This window comes from Hemiscyllium ocellatum, chromosome 22, assembly GCF_020745735.1.
Source record: "Hemiscyllium ocellatum isolate sHemOce1 chromosome 22, sHemOce1.pat.X.cur, whole genome shotgun sequence".
NCBI lineage: Eukaryota > Metazoa > Chordata > Chondrichthyes > Orectolobiformes > Hemiscylliidae > Hemiscyllium > Hemiscyllium ocellatum.
Window position 1 is genome coordinate 46964031 of NC_083422.1, and position 20941 is coordinate 46984971.

The 20941-nt window shown below is 41.6% G+C and overlaps 1 protein-coding gene across 3 annotated transcripts in view; it reads right to left on the reverse strand.

The window, feature by feature from the left end:
- Positions 1-18766, reverse strand: part of LOC132826328 (collagen alpha-1(XVII) chain-like) — an 85508-nt gene extending 66742 nt beyond the window's left edge. For 2 of the 3 annotated variants that reach the window (XM_060842171.1, XM_060842169.1), the window contains exons 1-9: positions 18322-18470; positions 8026-8091; positions 7681-7743; positions 5639-5683; positions 4905-5000; positions 3891-4010; positions 3166-3213; positions 1533-1568; positions 263-310 (exon numbers count right to left, since the gene is read on the reverse strand). In XM_060842171.1, the coding sequence (XP_060698154.1) occupies positions 263-310; positions 1533-1568; positions 3166-3213; positions 3891-4010; positions 4905-5000; positions 5639-5683; positions 7681-7743; positions 8026-8080 (511 nt within the window). In that variant the 5' untranslated portion in view covers positions 8081-8091; positions 18322-18470. Of the gene's footprint in view, positions 1-262; positions 311-1532; positions 1569-3165; positions 3214-3890; positions 4011-4904; positions 5001-5638; positions 5684-7680; positions 7744-8025; positions 8092-18321; positions 18471-18696 lie in introns of those variants that run through there. The other variant, XM_060842170.1, reaches the window with a different exon arrangement.
- Positions 18767-20941: the final 2175 nt, after the last annotated feature.

Genomic DNA, 20941 nt, shown 5'->3' on the forward strand with positions numbered 1-20941 from the left:
TTAGTCAGGTGAATACAAGCCTAGCCTGTAAAATCATCCTGAGATTATAACTCTGCAATCCTCACAGTCCTCTCACCAATCAGGCTCCCTCCCTCCCAGTATGAACCCCAGTTCACCTCCTCCCAGGGAGGGGGTTCACACAGAGGGAGGGAGAAGTGAGAATCGATACAACAAAGGTTGGGAAATTGGGTCCCATCCCATTAGACCCAACCCTCTTCCCACAGTGGTCCAGGCTTTGCCGACAGGTGGAAGTGGTACTTACATCGTCCGGATGGTGAAGCACTCTGCAGCCGGGCCCGGATTGCACTCTCTGAAACACAATGAGCTCTAATTATTCAGAGGAAAAAGGTAGTACAGTCTTCACTGTTTATATTGTCCCTCACTCACCCTGCTCAGTAACAATCATTATGGTTAGGACAGTTTGAAACCTCACACCATCTCAACATTTCCACAATTAGCAGCATTTACATTTATACACTACCTTTAACGTAGTAGAACACAATTCAGGGGGAGAATTATTCAGATGAGAGCTCCTCCACATTACCTGTGTGTCTTTTTTCATGCTGGTAATAAATTTTATTTTATTATTTCACACAAATCCAGATGGGTATTAACTGGCTCACATCTGGGGCATATCGAAACTGTCGAGGTTGGATTGGAGCTGTAGCTATGTAGTTCTTGTTGCTGTGTGAAGTTTGTAAATGTGTAATCATGAGACTCCAGCACCAGGCTTTATTGCCTATATGAGGTATAGCATCACAGTCTGCTTTGAAATAATGCCTTAAGATCAAAAATAATCAGCTCAACAAAGAGACAGTGCACCACTTCCCCAGTGACGACCTTCTAAGAGAGTAGCACTCCCTCAGGACTGACCCTTTGACAGTGCAATGCTCCCTCAGTACTGACCCTCTGACAGTGCAGCACTCCCTCATTACTGACCCTCTGACGGTGCAGCACTCCCTCAGTACTGACCCTCTGACGGTGCAGCACTCCCTCAGTACTGACCCTTTGACAGTGCAATGCTCCCTCATGTATTGACAATCTGACCGCAGCACTCCCTCAGTATTGACTTTCTGATAATGCAGCACCCCATCTGTACTGAACCTCCCAACCGTGTAGTGCTACCTCAGTACTGATCATCCGACAGTATGACAATTACTCACTACTGATCCTCTGACAGTCGAGCACTCCCCCAGTACTAACTCCCTGACAATACAGCACTCCCTCAATACTGAATCCCCAACTATGCTGGGCTCCCTTAGAACTGAACTGTGAGTGTTAGCCTGTGTTTAGACTCATGTCTCAGAAGTGTATTACAATCCCAAACCACCTAATTTCAGGTGATAGGGTGATCCACTGAGCAAATCAAAGATGCTGAGTGCAGTCAAGTTGAAGTTGGGATTCACACCTGAGACCTGTGTCAGAAACGCAGATAGACTGCTGCTTTGAGAACCACAATGATGCCTTTGTAGGCTAAAGAACGTAATGGACACAGTATCAACTATTGGCAAACAGGGAAGGTATTGTCTCACCTCGACTCTGACTCCTCCCCCTAGTGTTTGAGGTACCTGAAAACAAGCAATAAGACATCAGTTAGTATTCTCTCCTTTGTTACTCTTTTGCCCTTAATGTACTTATAGAATCTCTTTGGGTTCTCCTTAACTCTGTTTCACAATGTTATCTCATGTCCACTTCTTGCTGTCCTGATTTCCCTCTTAAGTATACTTAAGTATAATCAGTTTAACATCATTCATGGAGAACATCATAGGAGGAATAATTCATCAAAATTAATAGTTACATAGACATTTGCAGGTTGATGAACAAGCAACAATTAGCATGGACTTGTTCAGTGCAAATTGTGTTGAACTAACTTGCTTAAGCTGTTTTTGATGAGGTAACAGAGAGAGTTGATAAGGACAATGTTGTTAATGTGGTGTCCATGGAATACCAGAAGATACCTGATACAATGAGACACAATGGACCTGTGAGTATAGTTAGAGTTTGTGAAATAAAAGGATCAGTAGGAACATGGATACAAATTTAGCTGAGTGACGGAGAGTAATGGTTAATGGATATTTTTCGGGTTAGATGGGCTTGTAGGGAAATTCCATGTGGCCAATAAAATGCCACATGTTCTTCCTGATGTGTATTAATGACATAAACCTTTGTGTACAGGGCACAGTTTCAACATTTTTCAGAAGATACAAGACTTGGAAGCATTATAAACCGTGAGAAGGACAGTGTAGAACTTCAAAAGGACATAGACTGTTGGTGAAAGGGGCTGACAGGTGGCAGGTGAAGTTCAATGTGAAGAAATATGATACACCTTGGTAGGAAGTGTATTGAAGGGTAATATAAGATAAAGGATACAATTCTAAAGAGGGTTTGGAAGCATAGGGACTAGAGGTATATCTGCCTTAATCAAATGTAGGAGGAGTAGGTACACTAGTTAGCATCCTGGCCTTTATTAATTGGGGCACAGAATACAAAAGCAAAGATATTGTACTAAATGTGGATAAAACATTGGATTCATGCCCAGTTCTGGGCGACATACTTTAGGATAGATGTGAAGATTCAGAAGAATGGTTCTTGGGAGTGAAGAACAGCAGAAACAGAAATGATGAAGAAGTTTGGACTCTTTTCCTTATAGAAGAGAAGATTCAAAGGAGATTTCATTGAGGGATTCAAAATCATGAAGAGTTTAGGTAAGGAGAAACAGTTCCAATTGGTGGGAGGATTTATGGTAATTAGAAAAAGAAATAATGTGACAAAGGTAAACCTTTCACGCAGTGAATGGTTAGGATTTGGAATTCACTGCCTGAGAGTATGGTGGAGATAAGATCGATCAAACCATTCAAGAGAGAATTGGATTATTATCTAAAAGTAAGAATGTGCAGAATGTGATGGGGTGAGGGGTGGTGGGTGGTACTGTGTGTTTTGCTGCTTCTGAGGGCAAGCATGGACATGATAGACTGAGTAGCCTCGTTCTTTGCTGCAACAATTCTGTGAATCTAGGTACCACATCACAGGCTGGCTATAGGTTAATGCTCCCTCTACATTATCCTGTCAAACCCTTCAGTGTTAGTGACAAGGCTAATATCTGGGATCTTGCATCCTCTTTATTTTTTGAGTAATCAGGAAGGAATGCAAATTGGATCTTCTTACTGAATTCTTTTCGAGAGAATTCTGGGGAGGAATTGCCACTGGAACTTCCTGAAAAGAAAAGTAAACATTTATTTCAAGTCAGCTCCTCAGCAGTTTGCATTCAACATTATCAGCCTGAATCTGGCTCTTGCTCTTAATTTCATTTTTTTCCTTACTCTTTCTTTCCACCAAGTTCTCCTATTTACTGTGTCTCTTGATTTCATTTTCTGTCGGGCTTATGCCCGAAACGTTGAATCTCCTGGTCCTTGGATGCTGCCTGACCTGCTGCGCTTTTCCAGCAACACATTTTCAGCTTCATTTTCTGTCATTCTCTCTACCTCTGTTTCTCTCTCTCACCGAGTTTCTCTCTGTCTCTTCATTTTTCTCTCTTACTCTCTCGTTCTCTCTCCTCCCCGTCTGCCTATCTGACTGTCTCTCCCTGCATTTCTACCTTTCTCTTTGTTCCTCCTGCTCTCTGTTTCTCTATTTCTCTTTCTCCCTCTCTCTTTCCTTCAGTCTCTCTTGCTTTAAGATCTCTCTTTCTGTCTCTCCCTGAGTCTATTTGTATCTCTCCTGTCTCTCTATCTCTGTCTTCCTGTCTCTACCGACCTGACTGTCTGTTTTGGTCTCGCTCTCTCCCTCCCCAAGTGTTTTTGTCTCTGAAATTCTCTCTGTCTCCCTCTGCCTGTCTCTCCCTCTCCCAGTCTCTCTGTGTTGTCAGTCACAGTTCACTCTGCTCCACCTACCCTCATATCCTCCATTCCGGCTGACAAACGTTTTCCGTTCCAACGTTGTATCTGGTGAAATGGAAAGTGTGGAACTGGGAAATCGGGTACGTGAATATCCCCCGGCAGTGCCTCGTCCTTCTGTTGGCAAATAAGCAGGCTTACAGCATTATTATGATAAACATTTGCATCAATGTTCACCTTATTAATCAGAATTAATCTAGCAAGGACAGATACACAGAGACGAACTCTTGAGACAGGTGTCCCAGGAGGTGACAACAGAACTTTTCCCTCCCTGGAAGTGGCGAGGAAGGTGAAGAAAGTCATTGGTCAGATTAATGCTCCAGAAATACCTGTCCCCTTGTGAGAGAGACACAAAGACTGGGATGAGGTGAGTGAGATTGACCAAGAAAGGAGAGATACAGATGTGGGGTGGAAATATCACGTTTGACCTTCTTGACCAATACAGACCCTTAACTGATCGATTAACAACCACCTGAAAGGCCCCCTCCAACCTCTGCCTTTGACGTTTCAAAAGTGAGAAAAGTGTTCTCTTTCTGACTATTAAATCCAGGCTGCCCTCTCTGCTGGGTTACTGAGTGGTCCCTCAATTTGACTCAATCTGGGGGGGGCATTGAGGGCACGAATGGGGTGCCTCCAACTGCCCCCTCATGCCTCATGCTCATTCTCCCATACTCTCTCCTGGCCTCTCTTCCTCTGTCTCTCTCCTCTTTTTCTGTCTCTCTCCTTCTCCTTTTCACTGTCCCTCAATCTCTTTCTGTCTGGCTCCAACTCTGGATCTCCCTTTTCTTGCTCAATCTCACTCACCTCATCCCAGTCTTTGTGTCTCTCTCACACATCTTTCCCTCTCTCAAAATCTCCCCCACCAACTCTCATTCTCTCATATCTATCCTTTAATCTCTTACTTACTTTACTGAGGCTCTCCCCATCTATGTTCTCCCCATCTATCTGTTCTCTCCTCTATATTCTCTTTTGCTGCTGTCTCTCTCCTGCCTCCTCCATTGTGATACTTACGTATGCTGTTATAGCTGGTTATGGTGCCCTCTGTACCAGCCCCTCCTGTGACAATCTGGCGTCGCGAGGAAGAACCAGTGCTACTGTAAGTGCCTCCTGCAGGAAACAAACAAAAGGAAGATCGGGGAGAGGAAGTTATGCTTCAGCTACACGGAGCACTACTTAGTTCACACCTAGAGAAATGTGTACAGCTCTCAGCAGCAAACCTTCAAGAAGACTTATTGACCTCAGGAGTGCAGCTTAAATTCACCAGACTCTTACCAGGGCTGAATCTCAGAAGGATATTACTGTGCCCAAAGGAAACCCTTCAGCCCATTGCACTGGCGAAAGGAGCATCAGGACTTAGTCCCATTCTTCTTTCTTTACCTTGCACATTGATTCTATTCAATGAATCATCCAATGTCCTTTTGAATATCTCAATTGAACACGACGGTGGGTTTAATGAAAAACGAAGAAAATGGCAAGAGGGGTGTAGTCAGGGTAACAGGGTGACAGAGAAAATGACAGCTGGAGTAAGACAGAGTGTTAGACAATGAGCAAATGAGAAGGTAAATGGAGATACTTGGAAAGGAACCTTAATGGCCCTTAATCACTCCTTGAGTTCATCCTCAGAGCAGACATTTCCTTGTTCATTTCTATACAGGAGCATAACCAGAGTTTCTGTCCAGTAATTCCCACTATGTAATCCTAATATCCCAATTCCATTATTCCAAAACTTCTGCAGAGATACTCACGTGGTGGGAGTGAGGTCACTTTTGTTGTTATCACCTCTGTGACAACTGCAACATAAGAATGAAATGATTGATCAACAACAACAACTGGAATTTATGTAGCGATTACAACACAGCAAAACACAGCAAGATTAGATTAGATTACTTACAGTGTGGAAACAGGCCCTTCAGCCCAACAAGTCCTCTGAAGAGCAACCCACCCAGACTCATTCCCCTACATTTACCCCTTCACCTAACACCACGGGCAATTTAACATGGCCAATTCACCTAACCTGCACATTTTTGGACTGTGGGAGGAAACCGGAGCACCCGGAGGAACCCATGTAGACACAGGGAGAATATGCAAACTCCACACAGACAGTTGCCTGAAGCGGGAATTGAACCCAGGCCTCTGGCGCTGTGAGGCAGCAGTGCTAACCACTGTGCCACCCATAGTGCAGAAGATGTTTCAAAGGAACGTTGTTTTAAAAATTAACATTGAGCCACAAAAGGAGATATTTGAAGAAAAGACAAAAAGCTAGGTTTAAAAGATATCTGAAAGAAAAGAGAGAGAGGTACAGTCGGCGGGGAGGGTGTGTGTGGAGAGGTTTGGGGAGGGAAACCCAGAGCTTGGAACCCAGGCATCTGAAGACACAGCCTCCAATGGTGGAATAGTTAAAATGTGGGAATGCACGAGACCAGGTTGGAGGAGCAGAGAGATCCTGGAAGGTTGTGGGGTTGGATGAGATGACATGGAGATGCTAGTGTTGGACTGGGGTGGACAAAGTCAAAAGTCACACAACTCCAGATTATAGTCCAACAGGTTTATTTAAAATCCTCAGGAGCAGTGTTCCAAAAGCTTGTGACTTTAAATAAATCTGTTGGAATATAACCTGGTGTTGTGAGACTTCTGGGTTGGAGGATATTACTAAGAAATTGAGAGGGGGCAAGGCCACAGAAAAATCTGAAAACAAAGATGAGCATTTTAAAATTCAGATGTTGCCAGGTAGTTCAGGAAGTACAAGGCAATGGGTGAGTTGGCCTGGCATCAAGTTAGCACTCGAGGACAACAAGGCTTTAGAGTTTACAGAGAGCAGAAGATGGCAAATTGGCCAAAAGTACATTGAAATAGAGGTACAAAAATTAACTATCAATAACTGAAGAAACCAGCGTGATAAAACCAAGCAGCAGCAGGTGGTAAAAGGAACTTTAAGGCTGGAAACCTTTGGACCTGATGCTATCTGTTTGAGGACCTAATTCACTGTGTGTCAGGAGCCATCAACCTAGCCCCTCAACAACGGAGTGATTTTTTAAATTTTTAGAAATATATTTTATTCATAAATTATCCAAAAGCTAATTCCAAAACTGTTCAAGCTAGACCTTACGGAAAATATAATTAAAAAGTTCCATTTCTCATTTGAAAATTGCAGTCTTAGTTGCCTCAATCCAAAAGCAAAAATTGTAACACTTACAAAACATGAGGATAAACTATTCAAATTCCAGTACAGGATACAAGATGTTATTTAAGGTGGCAAAACAACAGAACCATGGGATATCATGGCAGAAAGGCTTCAGGTGGTGGTGTTTATCATGGTGGCGCCATGATGATCTCTGTCCCAAGCTTTAGTGCATTCCTCAGTGCGTAGTCCTGGACTGTACCAGCCTGCAACACTCAGTCAAAGATAACCCTTTGCACTGGAAGACCAACAGGTTTCATGCAGGCCCAAGAACATCTATTTCCGATTGAATGAGTCTTTAATCTGCTCAAAGCACATGTGAACTGGGGAAAGTGAAACATGGATTTGTATCACCAGCACTCAGATGGATCAGTGCTTCTAATACTGGTGTCCTGACATAAGTGGAGAATGTTATTGATTCAGGCATGGGAATCATAGTAACTAAGGGTAAATCACGCTGTCTCACCTGTCCTCTTTCTGCCTCCCAAAAATCTCTGTTCACCACAGCCCAATCATTGACTCATCATTGGGCTAATCTATTGTCCCATTACATCCTTCCAACATTATGTTTCAATTGCACACAAGGCCCATTGCCAAGTGGCTTCTTACCATTGTCTGAGTAGCCTCCACCATCTATCTTCCTGTTTCTGCTGTTCTCTATTTCAAAGATACCTGTTGGGGAGATTGGAGACATGGTTAACCACATATCAGAGTAACACATCTAGTTCAAAAATCCCACATAATCAGTCCACTCCAGAAATCACTCTGGTTCCAAGCTGACCGTCCAAGTCAGGACCGTAGCCTGTATGTATCCAACATGTCATCTCTCCATGTTGGTACTTCTACTTCAACTAGTCAAATTTCCTTGCAATTTTTCCAGTAAATACGCTCAGATGTGATTTGTTTTATACAGTAACCCTCAGAATAAAACCAGAAGCAGGAGAGTCTACATACCACTGTCCATGCAATCTTCGTGATTCAACTTCTGATAATTGCGTACACCACTCATTTCATAATCAGCTGTAAAGAAAGAGGAAAGAGATATTAAAAATGGGCACTCCCTCAGGACTGACCTTCTGATGATGCAACCCTCCCTCAGTAGTGACCCTCTGACTATGCAGTGCCCCTCAGTGCTGACCTCCCAATTGTGTGGTGTTCCCTCACTATTGACCCTCTGACAGTGCAGCACTACCTCAGTTCTGACCCACCGATGGTGTAACACTCCCTCAATGTTGCCCCTCTGACAATTGTGAAGGAGTTTCTATAGTATAATTATTTATTATTATTGTTTATTAATTTGGGAACTTGGTTCTAAAACAGAAGTAAATTTTAGTTGACACAGACCTTTTCTTTTTAAAAGGATCAGAAACCTATTGTTTAATCACTGGATGAAAACAGCAATTCCAAGAAATCATATAATTTCAGCGAAATGAAGAGAGAAGCCATCTGATGAGATAATTGCTGAAGTATTTATTAAGTTTTTTATTTACAATACTGAAAAAGTAACACACACACACACACAATCACATACATATATACATGCTAGCAGCAGGGTCAATTCAGAAGAAGAGATCCATACCAGCAGATGTACTGCTTGGCAGCCGATAAGTAATTAAGCTGACTGGAAGGAGCCTTTACAGCTTAAGTGGGAATTGTCAGTGTGTTAACCTGTGTCTGTGGGTGTCAGGGAGAGACAGTCAAAGAATGAATCACACCTTGTAAACATGTAGAAAGTGTCTGAAAGGAAATACAATCTCTTGCTTGGTATGAAATTAAACAGGAGGAGAAAGTGAGGTCTGCAGATGCTGGAGATCAGAACTTAAAATGTTTTGCTGGAAAAGCGCAGCAGGTCAGGCAGCATCCAAGGAACAGGAAATTCGACGTTTCGGGCATAAGCCCTTCATCAGGAATGAGGAAAGTGTGTCCAGTAGGCTAAGATAAAAGGTAGGGAGGAGGGACTTGGGGGAGGGGCGATGGAGATGTGATAGGTGGAAGGAGGTCAAGGTGAGGGTGATAGGCCGGAGTGGGGTGGGGGCGGAGAGGTCAGGAAGAAGATTGCAGGTTAGGAAGGCGGTGCTGAGTTCAAGGGATTCGACTAAGACAAGGTGGGGGGAGGGGAAATGAGGAAACTGGAGAAATCTGAGTTCATCCCTTGTGGTTGGAGGGTTCCCAGGCGGAAGATAAGGTGCTCTTCCTCCAGCCGTCGTGTTGTTATGGTCTGGCGACGGAGGAGTCCAAGGACCTGCGTGGGCAACACAGTGGCTCAGTGGTTAGCACTGCTGCCTCACAGGGACCTGAGTTCAATTCCACCTTCGGGCAACTGTCTGTGTGGAGTTTGCATGTTCTCCTGTATGGGTTTCCTTTGGGTGATCCAGTTTCCCCCCATAGTTCAAAGATAAGCAGGCTAGGTAGATTGGCCTGGCAAATGCAGGATTATGGGGCTGGATGTGATGCTCTTCAGAGGGTTGGTTTGGGCTGAATAGCCTGCTTCCACACTGTAGGGACTCTATGAGTGGTACTGCACTGGGATTGAATGGTATGAATATGTAATTTTGCTGTTTATGGCAAATGTTTTCCAAGTTGTTATGTATGCATAATACAGTTCTAAAAAAAGGGCAATAAACTTTATGTTCTTTTGTTCAAGGTACATTGGCAGCCACTTGTGAATCTGTTTTGTGGCTAACCACAATGAAAATCAACTTGTAAAACTCAAACTTATGGTCAATTAAACCACGTTTCATTCTGGGATCTGATTTGTCCAGTGCTAACATCAGCTGGGATCATAAAGACATGGCAACTCTTGGCAGGTTAGAAAACTGTTGAATTTGAGAGGGATCAGTGAATTTTTAAAAATGAGTTCATGAAGGTACTGACCATACAGGAATCTATGTGAAGTATCTTACACAATTCAACTTTCAAACTGGCTTTGACTGTAAGACTTCTCTCAGAATAGAAAATCTATTTGAAATCTTTCAGGCAACACTGGGAGGTGCAGTGGATAAATGGAGGTATAACTAAAGCAGGATCTTTTAAGGTTAGGATGCTTAAAGTGATTACCCAATATTGAGGATTAATAGAAGGGAACCCCTAAAATTGATATGTTACTGCTCGAATTATCTTCGATATGATTGGAAATGGAAAGAAAAGAATTAGAAGAAAAGAGAAATTGGGGAATAAAGAAAAACAGAAGCAAGAGAAATGGAAAGAAATGTGAAAGTATGAAAGCTTGAATTGGAAAGTGAGGAACGAGAAAAATAAAAAGAAATCAAAAGAGTTAAAATGGAAAAAGCTTAAATTCCAAAGAAAAGGAAATCACAAAGCATGAGTTAGAGAGAAGCTTAGAGCAAAAGCAGAAAAAAGAGGTGGTGCCAGTGGATAATTCTGATTCATTTAACTAAAAATTTATGTTTAGTATCTAAATTTACAGAGGATGGAGTTGAAACATATTTTACTTAATTTGAAAAGATAGCTGGTAAGATGCTAGGGCCTCAATGTTAGTGTCCTAACACCTATTAACATATACACCAGTTTGTCAGAAGAGCAATCTACAGACTATGAAACTGTTAAGAGAACAATATTCAATGCTTAAGAGCTTGGTCCTTATCAATTAAAATTTAGGTCCACACAAAAGAAACCTAATCAGACATTTTTAGAACCTGCAGAGGAAAAATAAATGGTATGGAATCAATGATTTCAACCACTGGGATTAGTGAATAAAATGAGAAAATTAGTGGAATCATTATAATGGAAGAATTCAGAAGTACTATTCCAGGAACCTTTAAGACATATTTTGACAAGTGTCGACTATCAAATATCTGAGATGCAGAACTTTTGGCGGCTATGATATTTCACATTGACAGTTCCATGTGGGAAATGGTCATATTGAAATCTACAGGAAATTGGAGGAATAGAAAATCTGGGGTTGGAAAAGATATTAGAGAGCAAATAGAAGGATGCCAAAATAGTAAAGGAGAAAGGCTAGAACCTAAAGGTGATATAAAGAAAATAACATGCTTAAGATTGGACATAACAAAACCTGTTGTTGTAATTAAATGAGAGGCTAATTGCTGTAACAGGAATATCTAAGGAATCCTCAGAAAAGGGTGCAATCAAGTAAAGAAATGGGTATCACAAACATAGCAATGCTACGGATGGAGCAGGTTCCATCAGAATCTAATAGGAAGGGAGAGATGGTTAAGGGTAGCCAACAAAATTCTTCCTCAATGATTGCTGAAAAGAGTCAGATCACCAGAGTTTCTAAATATTTTAATTTCAAAGGAAGAGATATTTCATTATTTTTCTAATTAAGGAAATAAATCAAGAAAAATCTTGGCACTAGAATAAGTAAGTCACTTATACTTGCTGACAATATATTTTGTCTTCCGGGGGGGGTTAATGAAGGAAATAAAATAACAATTGGAGATATACAGGGAAATCACACAGGGTTCTGTGAGTTAGTAAAGGGATACGTTGTAGTTGGAGTAATACAACAGAGAACAATAGAACGAATGGATTTTATCGTGTGGAATGACCTAGCTGGATCAGGAATATTGGCTTCAGTGAAATTGGTGGATCAATCAATGGAGGGAAAACAAACTGTGATGTTTTCATGAGGAATGTCCTTGATTATTCCCTGACTGGATTGTAGCTCCATAAAATTAGACAGGAAGGGAGAAATCATATGAGAAAAGGTGCAGTTGTCTGCCATTATTTTCCAAAACTCAAGTCAGGTGAATTAGCCATGTTAAATTGCCTACAGTGTTAGGTGGGTTAGTCAGGGGGAAATATTGGGTAGGGGAATGGGTTTGGGTGGGTTTCTTTTCTGAGGGGCAGTGTGGACTTGTTGGGCCGAAGGGACTGTTTTCACACTGTAGTGAATCTAATCTAAAAGAATGAACGTAAAGAGATTAAGTTTGACGTACTTAACTCTTTTCTTTACTAGAAGTCGAGTAGATGCAGCCTGGTTTGAAGAAAAGATGCACCAAATACCATACTCAGAAAAGAAATCAGAATCTAAACCAAAGCATTATTATTTAAGAGAGACAGTGTTAAAGAGGAAATGGAGATCACCTCAAATACCAACTGATGAGGAATGGGAAGTAACCCATCATTTGGTAGTTTCATTTGTGTACCATAATGAGATTTTATAAGTGACTCACGAAATTCCAAGGCAGGTCACTTAAGATTAGAAAAACTTGCTAAAATACTAAAAGATTTTTAATGGCCAGGATCAAATAAAGATATGGTGAAATATGGTTCAACGTACCATATATGGAGAAGCCTCAAACATCAATTAAACCCGAGTTTTTAATTCCAACAACAGCTTTTGATGAATTGTTCATTATGATTTTAAAAGATGGTAGAATACCCTTCCCTAAAACCTGGAGTGAGAATCAGTATCTTTTAACAATTTAACAACGTTTTGACAAGAATTCCCAAGGCTAAGGAATCTGTGGATAGAATCATTTTACTTATTTTACCAGGTAGAGTTTACCCAAAGACATAAAATCAGATCAAGGTTCAAATTTTATGTCATGAATTTTCAAATAAATAATGATTAGTTTGAGAATAAAAGCTTAGCTTCATAATTGCAAAGAACATTGGAAAGATGACATCCAACTATATATAAAAAAAACCACGATTAGACTTTCTTGTCAGGACTTTACTGACAGTTGGGGTAAAGCAATTCTCTTGATGCTTTTTGCCATTAGGGATCCCTAAAGAGTCCACAGGACTGAACCCTTTTGAACAGACATACAGGGATGAGGTTAAAGAAACCCTGAAATGAATTAAGGAAAAATGTCCAAATCAAATCTCAGGGATTGCATTCCCAAACTATGTGTCAAGTTCTCAGGCAAACTAGCCAAAGTTTGTCAGGTGTGCAAAAAGCTCTCAAAGAACAATGAAAACTAGAGTAGATTAAAAGACCACAACTCAGAATTTTAACTCTGGAGACGTGATTGTATTGTTACCTGTCTCCCAGGAATCATTATAAGTAAGGTTCACTGGACTTTGTCAAATCAAAATGCAAATTAATGATGTGAACTATGTAATAACTATTCCAGTTCAGAGAAGAAATCAGCAAGCGCATCACTTTAATATCTTTCAGCAATTCTACAATAGGGAGGTTGGTCAGAACAGAAGTGTATTTACAGTAGTGAAAGAAATAGAGACTGAAATAAAAACACCAGAAAAACTGGAAAATGAATCAGAAATTGAAAATTTCGAAGTCAGTGCTCCAGAGATTGGAATGGATTATATGGAGGTTTTTAAAACATTAGTGAGCATGATTTTTTTATCTTCCAGAAAACTATCAAAGTCACTTACAAAAGCTGTTATGGACTCATAAGTCAATTTCTGTAAATGGGCCAGGAAAAACATTTTTAGATGATGTCAATGTGATGGATATCTATATTACAACATCCTTACAGGCACAAACCTGAGAAACTAGTTCAAGTGAGAGAAGAGAATAGGTTCATGATGGACAATGGCATTACTGAACAAATTCATACTTGTTTCAGCTCATCTATTGTAATTGTGCCAAAAACAGATGGATCTAAATGGCATGTACCAATTATCACAAAGCCAACATAATAACAAAGGCAGATTCATATCTTATTTCAAGTTTGGAGGATTGAACGGAAAGGATTGGACAAATATAGTTTATGACAAAAATTGACTTATTTGTAGGATATTGACATGTTGCACTGACTCGCATGGCCAAAGAAATATCAGCTTTTCTAACATCAGATGGACTTTATCAATGTAAAATCATGTCATTTGAAATGAAAAAGTCTGAACAAATTTTCAAAAAATGAACCAACAATGTCATGAAGAGATTGGTTGTGTTTGACCATATTTGAGTGAAACATTAACAAAATTTGAATGAACTGTTTCATTGTTTAGAAAGAGGCAACTTAAGCATAAATTTGGCTAAAAGTGAATTCAGACCAAACAATTTGAGAAAAGACCAAGAGAATCCAGACAGGCAAAAATATCTTGGAATTTCTGATGTTTAAGATAAGACACAAACTTTTGCAGTATATGAGGGGATTTTATCAGAGGTTCATTCCAAATTTCAGTCCTGCGGAGACTTCTTTGGCATGTTTATTAAAGAAAGGAAAGAAATTTGAATAGGCAAGAGAAGGTCAGACTGCTTTTGATGATTTGAGATCTGTGCTGAATGCTACAATAAGTTTAGCGACACTAAATTCTGATAAATCATTTAAACAGCATTGACCCTCTGACAGAACAGCAATCCCTCAGCACTGACCCACTGACAGTGAGGCACTCACTCAGTACTGACCCACTGACAGTGAGGCACTCACTCAGTACTGACCCACTGACAGTGAGGTAGTCACTTAGCACTGACCCACCGACAGTGAGACACTGACTCAGCCCTGACTAACCGACAGTTTAGCACTCCATCAGTACAGACCCACTGACAGTGAGGCGCTTACTCAGCATTGACCTTCAACAGTGATAGACATCCTTAATACAGACCCTCTGATAGTGTATCACTCCCTCAGTACTGACCCTCTGACAGTGCAGTACTCCCTCAGTGCTGAGCCTCAACAGTGCAGTACTCTTTCAGCTCTGATCTTGACAGAGCAGTACTCCTCAGTGCTGACCCTAGATGGTGCAGTACTTCCTCAGCGCCAACCCTCCAACACTGCAGTACTCCTTCAGTACTGACCCTTGACAGCGCAGTATTCTCTCAGTACTGACCCCCCCCCCCCACCCCCCGACAGTGCAGTACTCCCTCAGTACTGACGCTCTGCCAGTGCAGCACTCCCTCAGTATTGACCTTCTGACAGTGTGGTACACCCTCAGTACTGACCCTCTGACAGTGCAGCGCTCCCTCAGTACTGACCCTCCGACAGTGCAGCATGCCCTCAATACTGACCCTTGACACTTCTAGAATCCCTCAGTTTTGCACTGGGTGTGATGTCCTGGATACTGTACTGTTGTCCTGGTGTGATTCCTAATCACACAACCTTTAACCTCAGAAGGGTGTTTCCTCCTGACCAAACTGTGTCGCAATGCATTGGGCTGAACTTCAGTAAGTCAACACCTCAAGGACCAAAGGAATGGAATCTGGATGAGGAAAATTTGCCGCAAATCAGCTGATGGGGCTAAGCTGATCTTGTACAGATCCAAGCGATCAGGGAAAACCCAGTTGTGGGTGTTTCTCTCAAGGCTCCTGGTTCCTAGGGTTAAGCCCCAGTAACACAGACACCCGTAGATTCCAGCAAAAGGAGAGTTAATGGGTATTAATCCCAGCAGCTCCTGTGGTATGTTGGTAAACCACAGAAAGTAACTTCACTGGGAGAGTAATATCTACCTCATTCAACGCTGCTCTCAAATTACTGCAGGGATCATTTAATCACTTGATATCATAGAGCTTCCCTTTTATTTTAACAATCCACATAAAGAATTAAAAGACCATCAAATTCAAGGCCACAGTAGTTCCCCACGTCAGTTCTAAGCAATCTGTGCTCTACTGTAAGATTCAAAATGCTCACATCCTGACCTTCTGCAGGAATGTGTGTTCACACGAAACTCAGTTGGCAAACTGATGCGAATATAACTGAGCAAATATTTACAAAGTGGAAAGTCCCATGTCATTCTGCTCAGTCAGCACGCAAGGCAGTGAGAAAGGAGATCGAGGGAGGGAGGGTGAGCGTGCAAGACTGCCTTTAACAACACAAAGGGACTGAGGCAGCCAGCTGGTTTCCTACCATTCACCCAACCTGGGGTCACACTCAATACGTCTCAGGATTATAGTGGCTGCTAAATTTAGTTATTGAAAATCAGACTGATTTCAGCATTAGGTCAATTCACATGGAGAAGAATGGGTGATGAGGTTCGCCTATTCTGAATATCTACTTTATTGATTAGATTACTTACAGTGTGGAAACAGGCCCTTTGGCCCAACAAGTCCACACCGACCCCCCGAAGTGCAACCCATCCATACCCCTACATTTACCCCTTACCTAACACTACGGGCAATTTAGCATGGCCAATTCACCTGACCCGCACATCTTTGGACTGTGGGAGGAAACCGGAGCACCCAGAGGAAACCCACACAGGCACGGGGAGAACATGCAAACTCCACACAGTCAGTCGCCTGAGTTGGGAATTGAACCCGGGTCTCAGGCGCTGTGAGGCAGCAGTGCTAACCACTGTGCCACCGTGCCGCCCACGATTTGTGATTTCTCAGAGGCCTGAAGGATCACCAAGCCTCTAACATTCACAAAGAGAATGTAAGGAATCTAAGTCAGGGAGGCTTCTCAGCTTATCTACTTCATCCTAGCCTCTCATTGCTTATTGTAGAATCCTTTCTTTGTTATTTGTTCTTGGGAATTGAGTATCACAGACTAGCCAGCATTTCTTGCCTATCCCAGAGAGCAATTAAAAGTCACCACATTGCTGTGGGCCTGGAGTCACATGTAGACCACACCAGGGAAGGATGGCAGATTTCCTTCCCTAAGAGGGCATGAATGAACCAATTGGGCTTTTACAACAATCACTATTGGGTCAGCTCTCCATTCCAGATTTTACTGAATTCAAATGTCAGCAGCTGCCACAATGGGACTTGAACCCCTGTCCTCAAGGTATTGGCTTGGAGTGCTTGATTATGAGACCAGTGAGGTGACTACCACACCACTGCCTCAACCAGTTGCTAAACATCTGAAAGTCTGCCCTCCTCCTCATCATCTGTAAGTCACTCTGTTATTGATCTGAGTTTTCTCATTCTCAATTTGTGTCTGGATCTCTTCTCCTGCAGTAATGGAACATATTGTAACATGAAATAATGTTCAGTACTGACCTATATACAGCACTGTTTTTCGCTGTTAGGTCCTCTCCCATTCACTTCCTTCTAGGTCTATATTAAACTTTCACCATAACTCAGTTGCCCATAGTCACTCAACTTCTGCACATGGTGACTTTCCTGGGACATAATCCTTTGAGTCTTAGTGATCTTACGATCAGCTTGACCAGAGTCCTGAACTACATGACACATGTCCTCTAATCTATCCAATTAGTTGTTAATTAAATGCAATTCTGCAATGTTTGTACAGGTTCAGTACAGAGTCCACCTTCAGAACACTTCCTTTCCTAAGCTGGTTCACACAATTCAGTATGTATGTCTCCATAATTTCAGCTAAAATATTAGGTTTTGTCATTGTCTGTACTGAAACCCCACTAGCATTCCTCCACTGCACTGGTCCCTGGGTCATGCTATGAGCACAGCGGTTATGATACTGGACTATTGTTAATCCATACATCTCGAATGTGGGAGATTAACCAGAATATTGTTCGACCAGATTCATTTCTCATACATACATCCAGCATTCCCACTTTGCACGAGGGATCCAACTCTTTTCCGAGATTAAACAGCGACATTTCGCAGCTCAAAATGAGACTATCAGTCCAGTCAGAATGCAAGATGAAGTGGAGCAAAAAGTTTAAAATAACACTTTGCAACAAAGTGGAGAGGCAGAGAGAGACAGAGAGAGAGAGAGAGAGTACGTGCGAGGTAACCAGGTCTGCGCTCCATCGGTCTTTCAAAAAGGATGAAGATTGAGCAAGTGTGAAATTTTAAGGGATAGCCATGTTTGGTTTCCTCAGTGTATCGACCAGTGAGTCTGAGACATTCAGACCGGAATGTCTTATGTCCTATCCCTGATCTGTGTTGAGCCAGTTCCGTAAAGAGGAATTGCAGAATGGAGCAGCACAAAAGGAGGCCACTGGCCCCATTATACCTGTGCCAATTCTTTAAAAATCCATCTAATTAATATAATCAGCCCCACTTTTCCCAGATCTCTGAGAATGTTTCCATTTCAAATATTGTATTTTGAAAATTTTGTTTTTAATCATCTTTTTATAATGCATTCCAGATCACAGTAACTATCTGACAAAAACAATCTCCTCCCTCTAGAGTCACAGATCCTCCACCAATCGTGTCCCATTAGACCACATCAAGAACTAAACACTTTTCAAAGTTATGTTGAGATAAAGTAAACTTTTCAACCAAGCGATGACATTGAATCCACTAAATCTGAGTTGTTGATAATTCATAAATAAACACAGAAGAATTAACATAAACTGCAGAGAAATGTCTGATCGAACTGTTTACGAGGTTCTGAGTTGTATGGGTGGAGTTCACTCTCTGCATTCCACACTTTGCCTTCAGTTTACAAAGTCTATGAAGCTTTTCTAATTGCTTAATTAAATAGTTCCTACCTGTTGCTCCGTGCTGGGTTGTAGGTCTGTGGGAGCTGCTGATTGTGCTGCTTTCTCTCTTTTACACTGCACTTATCGTGTGTGTATGTGAAGGTGTGAGCACTGACTGATTTGATTGGAATGCCTTTCTCTCTCTCCCTCTTCTTTAATTTAATAGCTCGAATCTGATTTGTGTTTGATTGTTGCTTTCATAGAGGTGAAGTCTGGGCAGGTCCACAATGACTAAAAGTCTCGCCCAGATGAACAAACCTTGCCCTGAAGCTGTAATTTTACAAACAGCCTCACCTGTCTGATTTCCAACTCCGTGTGTCTCTAAGTTGTCACCTTATCCCTATTTCAACAAAATCACCATAATTGCCCCAATTCTAATTTTACCTCCACAAGGGAATCCAGATCAGAGGTAAACACAGTCTCCCCTCCAACTCTGGGTCCATCACACAACAGTCGCTCTCATTTCTGCTGACTCATCTGGCACCAACAGATTGTATATTCTGAGGGTTATGGTGGTGGGTGAGGTAGGCAGCAGGTAATCCTCTAAGTTTCAAGATTCAAGTGCATTTCCCAAAAAACACATACAAACAGAGATCAGGATGGGAGGTCAAACCTGACTGTTATAGGGGTCAGTACTTTTTTTTCTTTCTAGCTCAATTACTCTCCTTCTGGATCAGATTTTAACTGTTTCAATATTCACACTATTACACAACATAGATTGGTCTCTCTCTCTCTCTCTCTCTCTCACACACTCACTCTTGGTGTGTCTTTCTCTCCCCATGAATCTCTCACTCTCTCCCTGCCTCTCTTCCTTATTTTCTCCTTGTCTCTCTCCCTCTCTTCCTCTCTCTCTATCCCCCCTCCTTCTCTCTCTCTCTCTCTGTCTCTCTCTCTCACTTGCTCTGTCTTTCTCTTTTCCTGTGTCTCTCACTTTTTGACTTTTCCTACCCTTTCACCAGTGCCATCCCAAGCTCACTACATCCTCTGATACCGTGATGCTCTTGCCCTTTTGATTCCTTGAATTGTATGCATTTAGCTCCATTTTCCACAAGATTACACTGTGCCCAGCTCAATGGGAACACCCTTGTTTTATTCCTCTCTTATCTATCCAAATGTAACCAGTGTAGAGGAAGACCATTTGGTCCATTATGCAAATGCTGGCTCTTTTGAAATAACTATCCAGTTAGTCCTATTCTATACCTGTAACATGTGTGCATGTTTCCTTTTCAAATAGTTGTCCATTCCTTTTGAAAGTTATTACAATCCAGTGAGGAAGGCATTGGCTCCTCTCCTTTAAATCCCCTCTCAGTTGGTCGCAACAAATGTTTATCATTTTTAGCACACAGCTTGTCAGGTTTGTGGGGTGACCATAGCAGCCAGTTTGGGTCAGTAATATCCTTTCGAAAACCAAGACTCAGGTATTAAAGTCAGATGATGAAAGTTGAAAAATTTATTGCTAGTCCATTTTTCACTACAATTGTCACAAATGATCCCATTCCCATGACATCTTTAGGTAGCACAGTCTAAATCTGAGCTTACTGCTTAAAAAAAATTGCCTTTCACCCTCTGGTTACTGACTTTGTCTCCTTATTGATTATATTCAAACTGTTTGTGATTTTGAACATCTTCTAATATGTCTCTTCTCAACCTCTCTTCTCTGAGGAGAGCGATCCTCCACTCTCTCCACATGGCGTCAGAGCAGAGTCCACACATTCATTGGTAATATTCTATTCTACCACATCACCACCCCTCTCTCCACAGCTCTGCTGTCTCTCTTTTCTCACATTGCTTATCTCCTCAGTTTTGGATGAGAGCTAATTAACTCCAGTTAAGCCTTGGGAAAAGTGATGTGAGTGTCCTGTCCCTGCTTCCATTCCCAGCCACAGAGTCAGTTTGAACCATATGTTTAATGACCTGAATATTTTATAGTGAGCACACCTTAGTGCAGACTGTATCCCAGCCACAACACAAAAGCCATCTAATTAATCCTCTGTAACATTGTCTGGTTCCAAGATGCCTCAGTTTAACTCCACCCTAAACCTCATCTAGATTTTGTCACCTCCACTCAACCCAGTGTTTTTGTGACCTTTTGGGAACAAAGTTTTCCTAAACACTGCTTTGGTAATAGGGTACACATTGTACCATGTCAATGAAGTTGGGGGGGGGGGGTAGAATTCATGACCTTTGTGATCTTTATCATACCTTCCTTTTCTCCTTGTGTAATAAAAATAGTGTATGTTTGGTAAAAGCAATAACTTTGTTCCTTAATTTCACTACTGAAGTCATGTCGTGCTGGATGCAAAACGTGGACTGAGTTTCTGCTGACAGATCTGTTGACTTTCTTCAGCACTTGTTGATGTTGTATTTATTCTGGATTGATTAATGTCATTCTCCATCATCATCATCATGAACCTTACGATACAATGATCACTGTCTCCTCAATGTGCTTCCATTGACACTTGAGCCACCTGGCCAACCTCATTTCCAAGAAGCAGGTCCAAAGGCACAAATTTCGGATTGCTGCTAGAATATGTCTATTATTTATCCTTCTTCTGTTGCACTGTAACTTGCGTGTTTGCATTTCTTATGCACTTTATGCCGTGTATGAGCGTGTAGTTTGTGCTGTCCA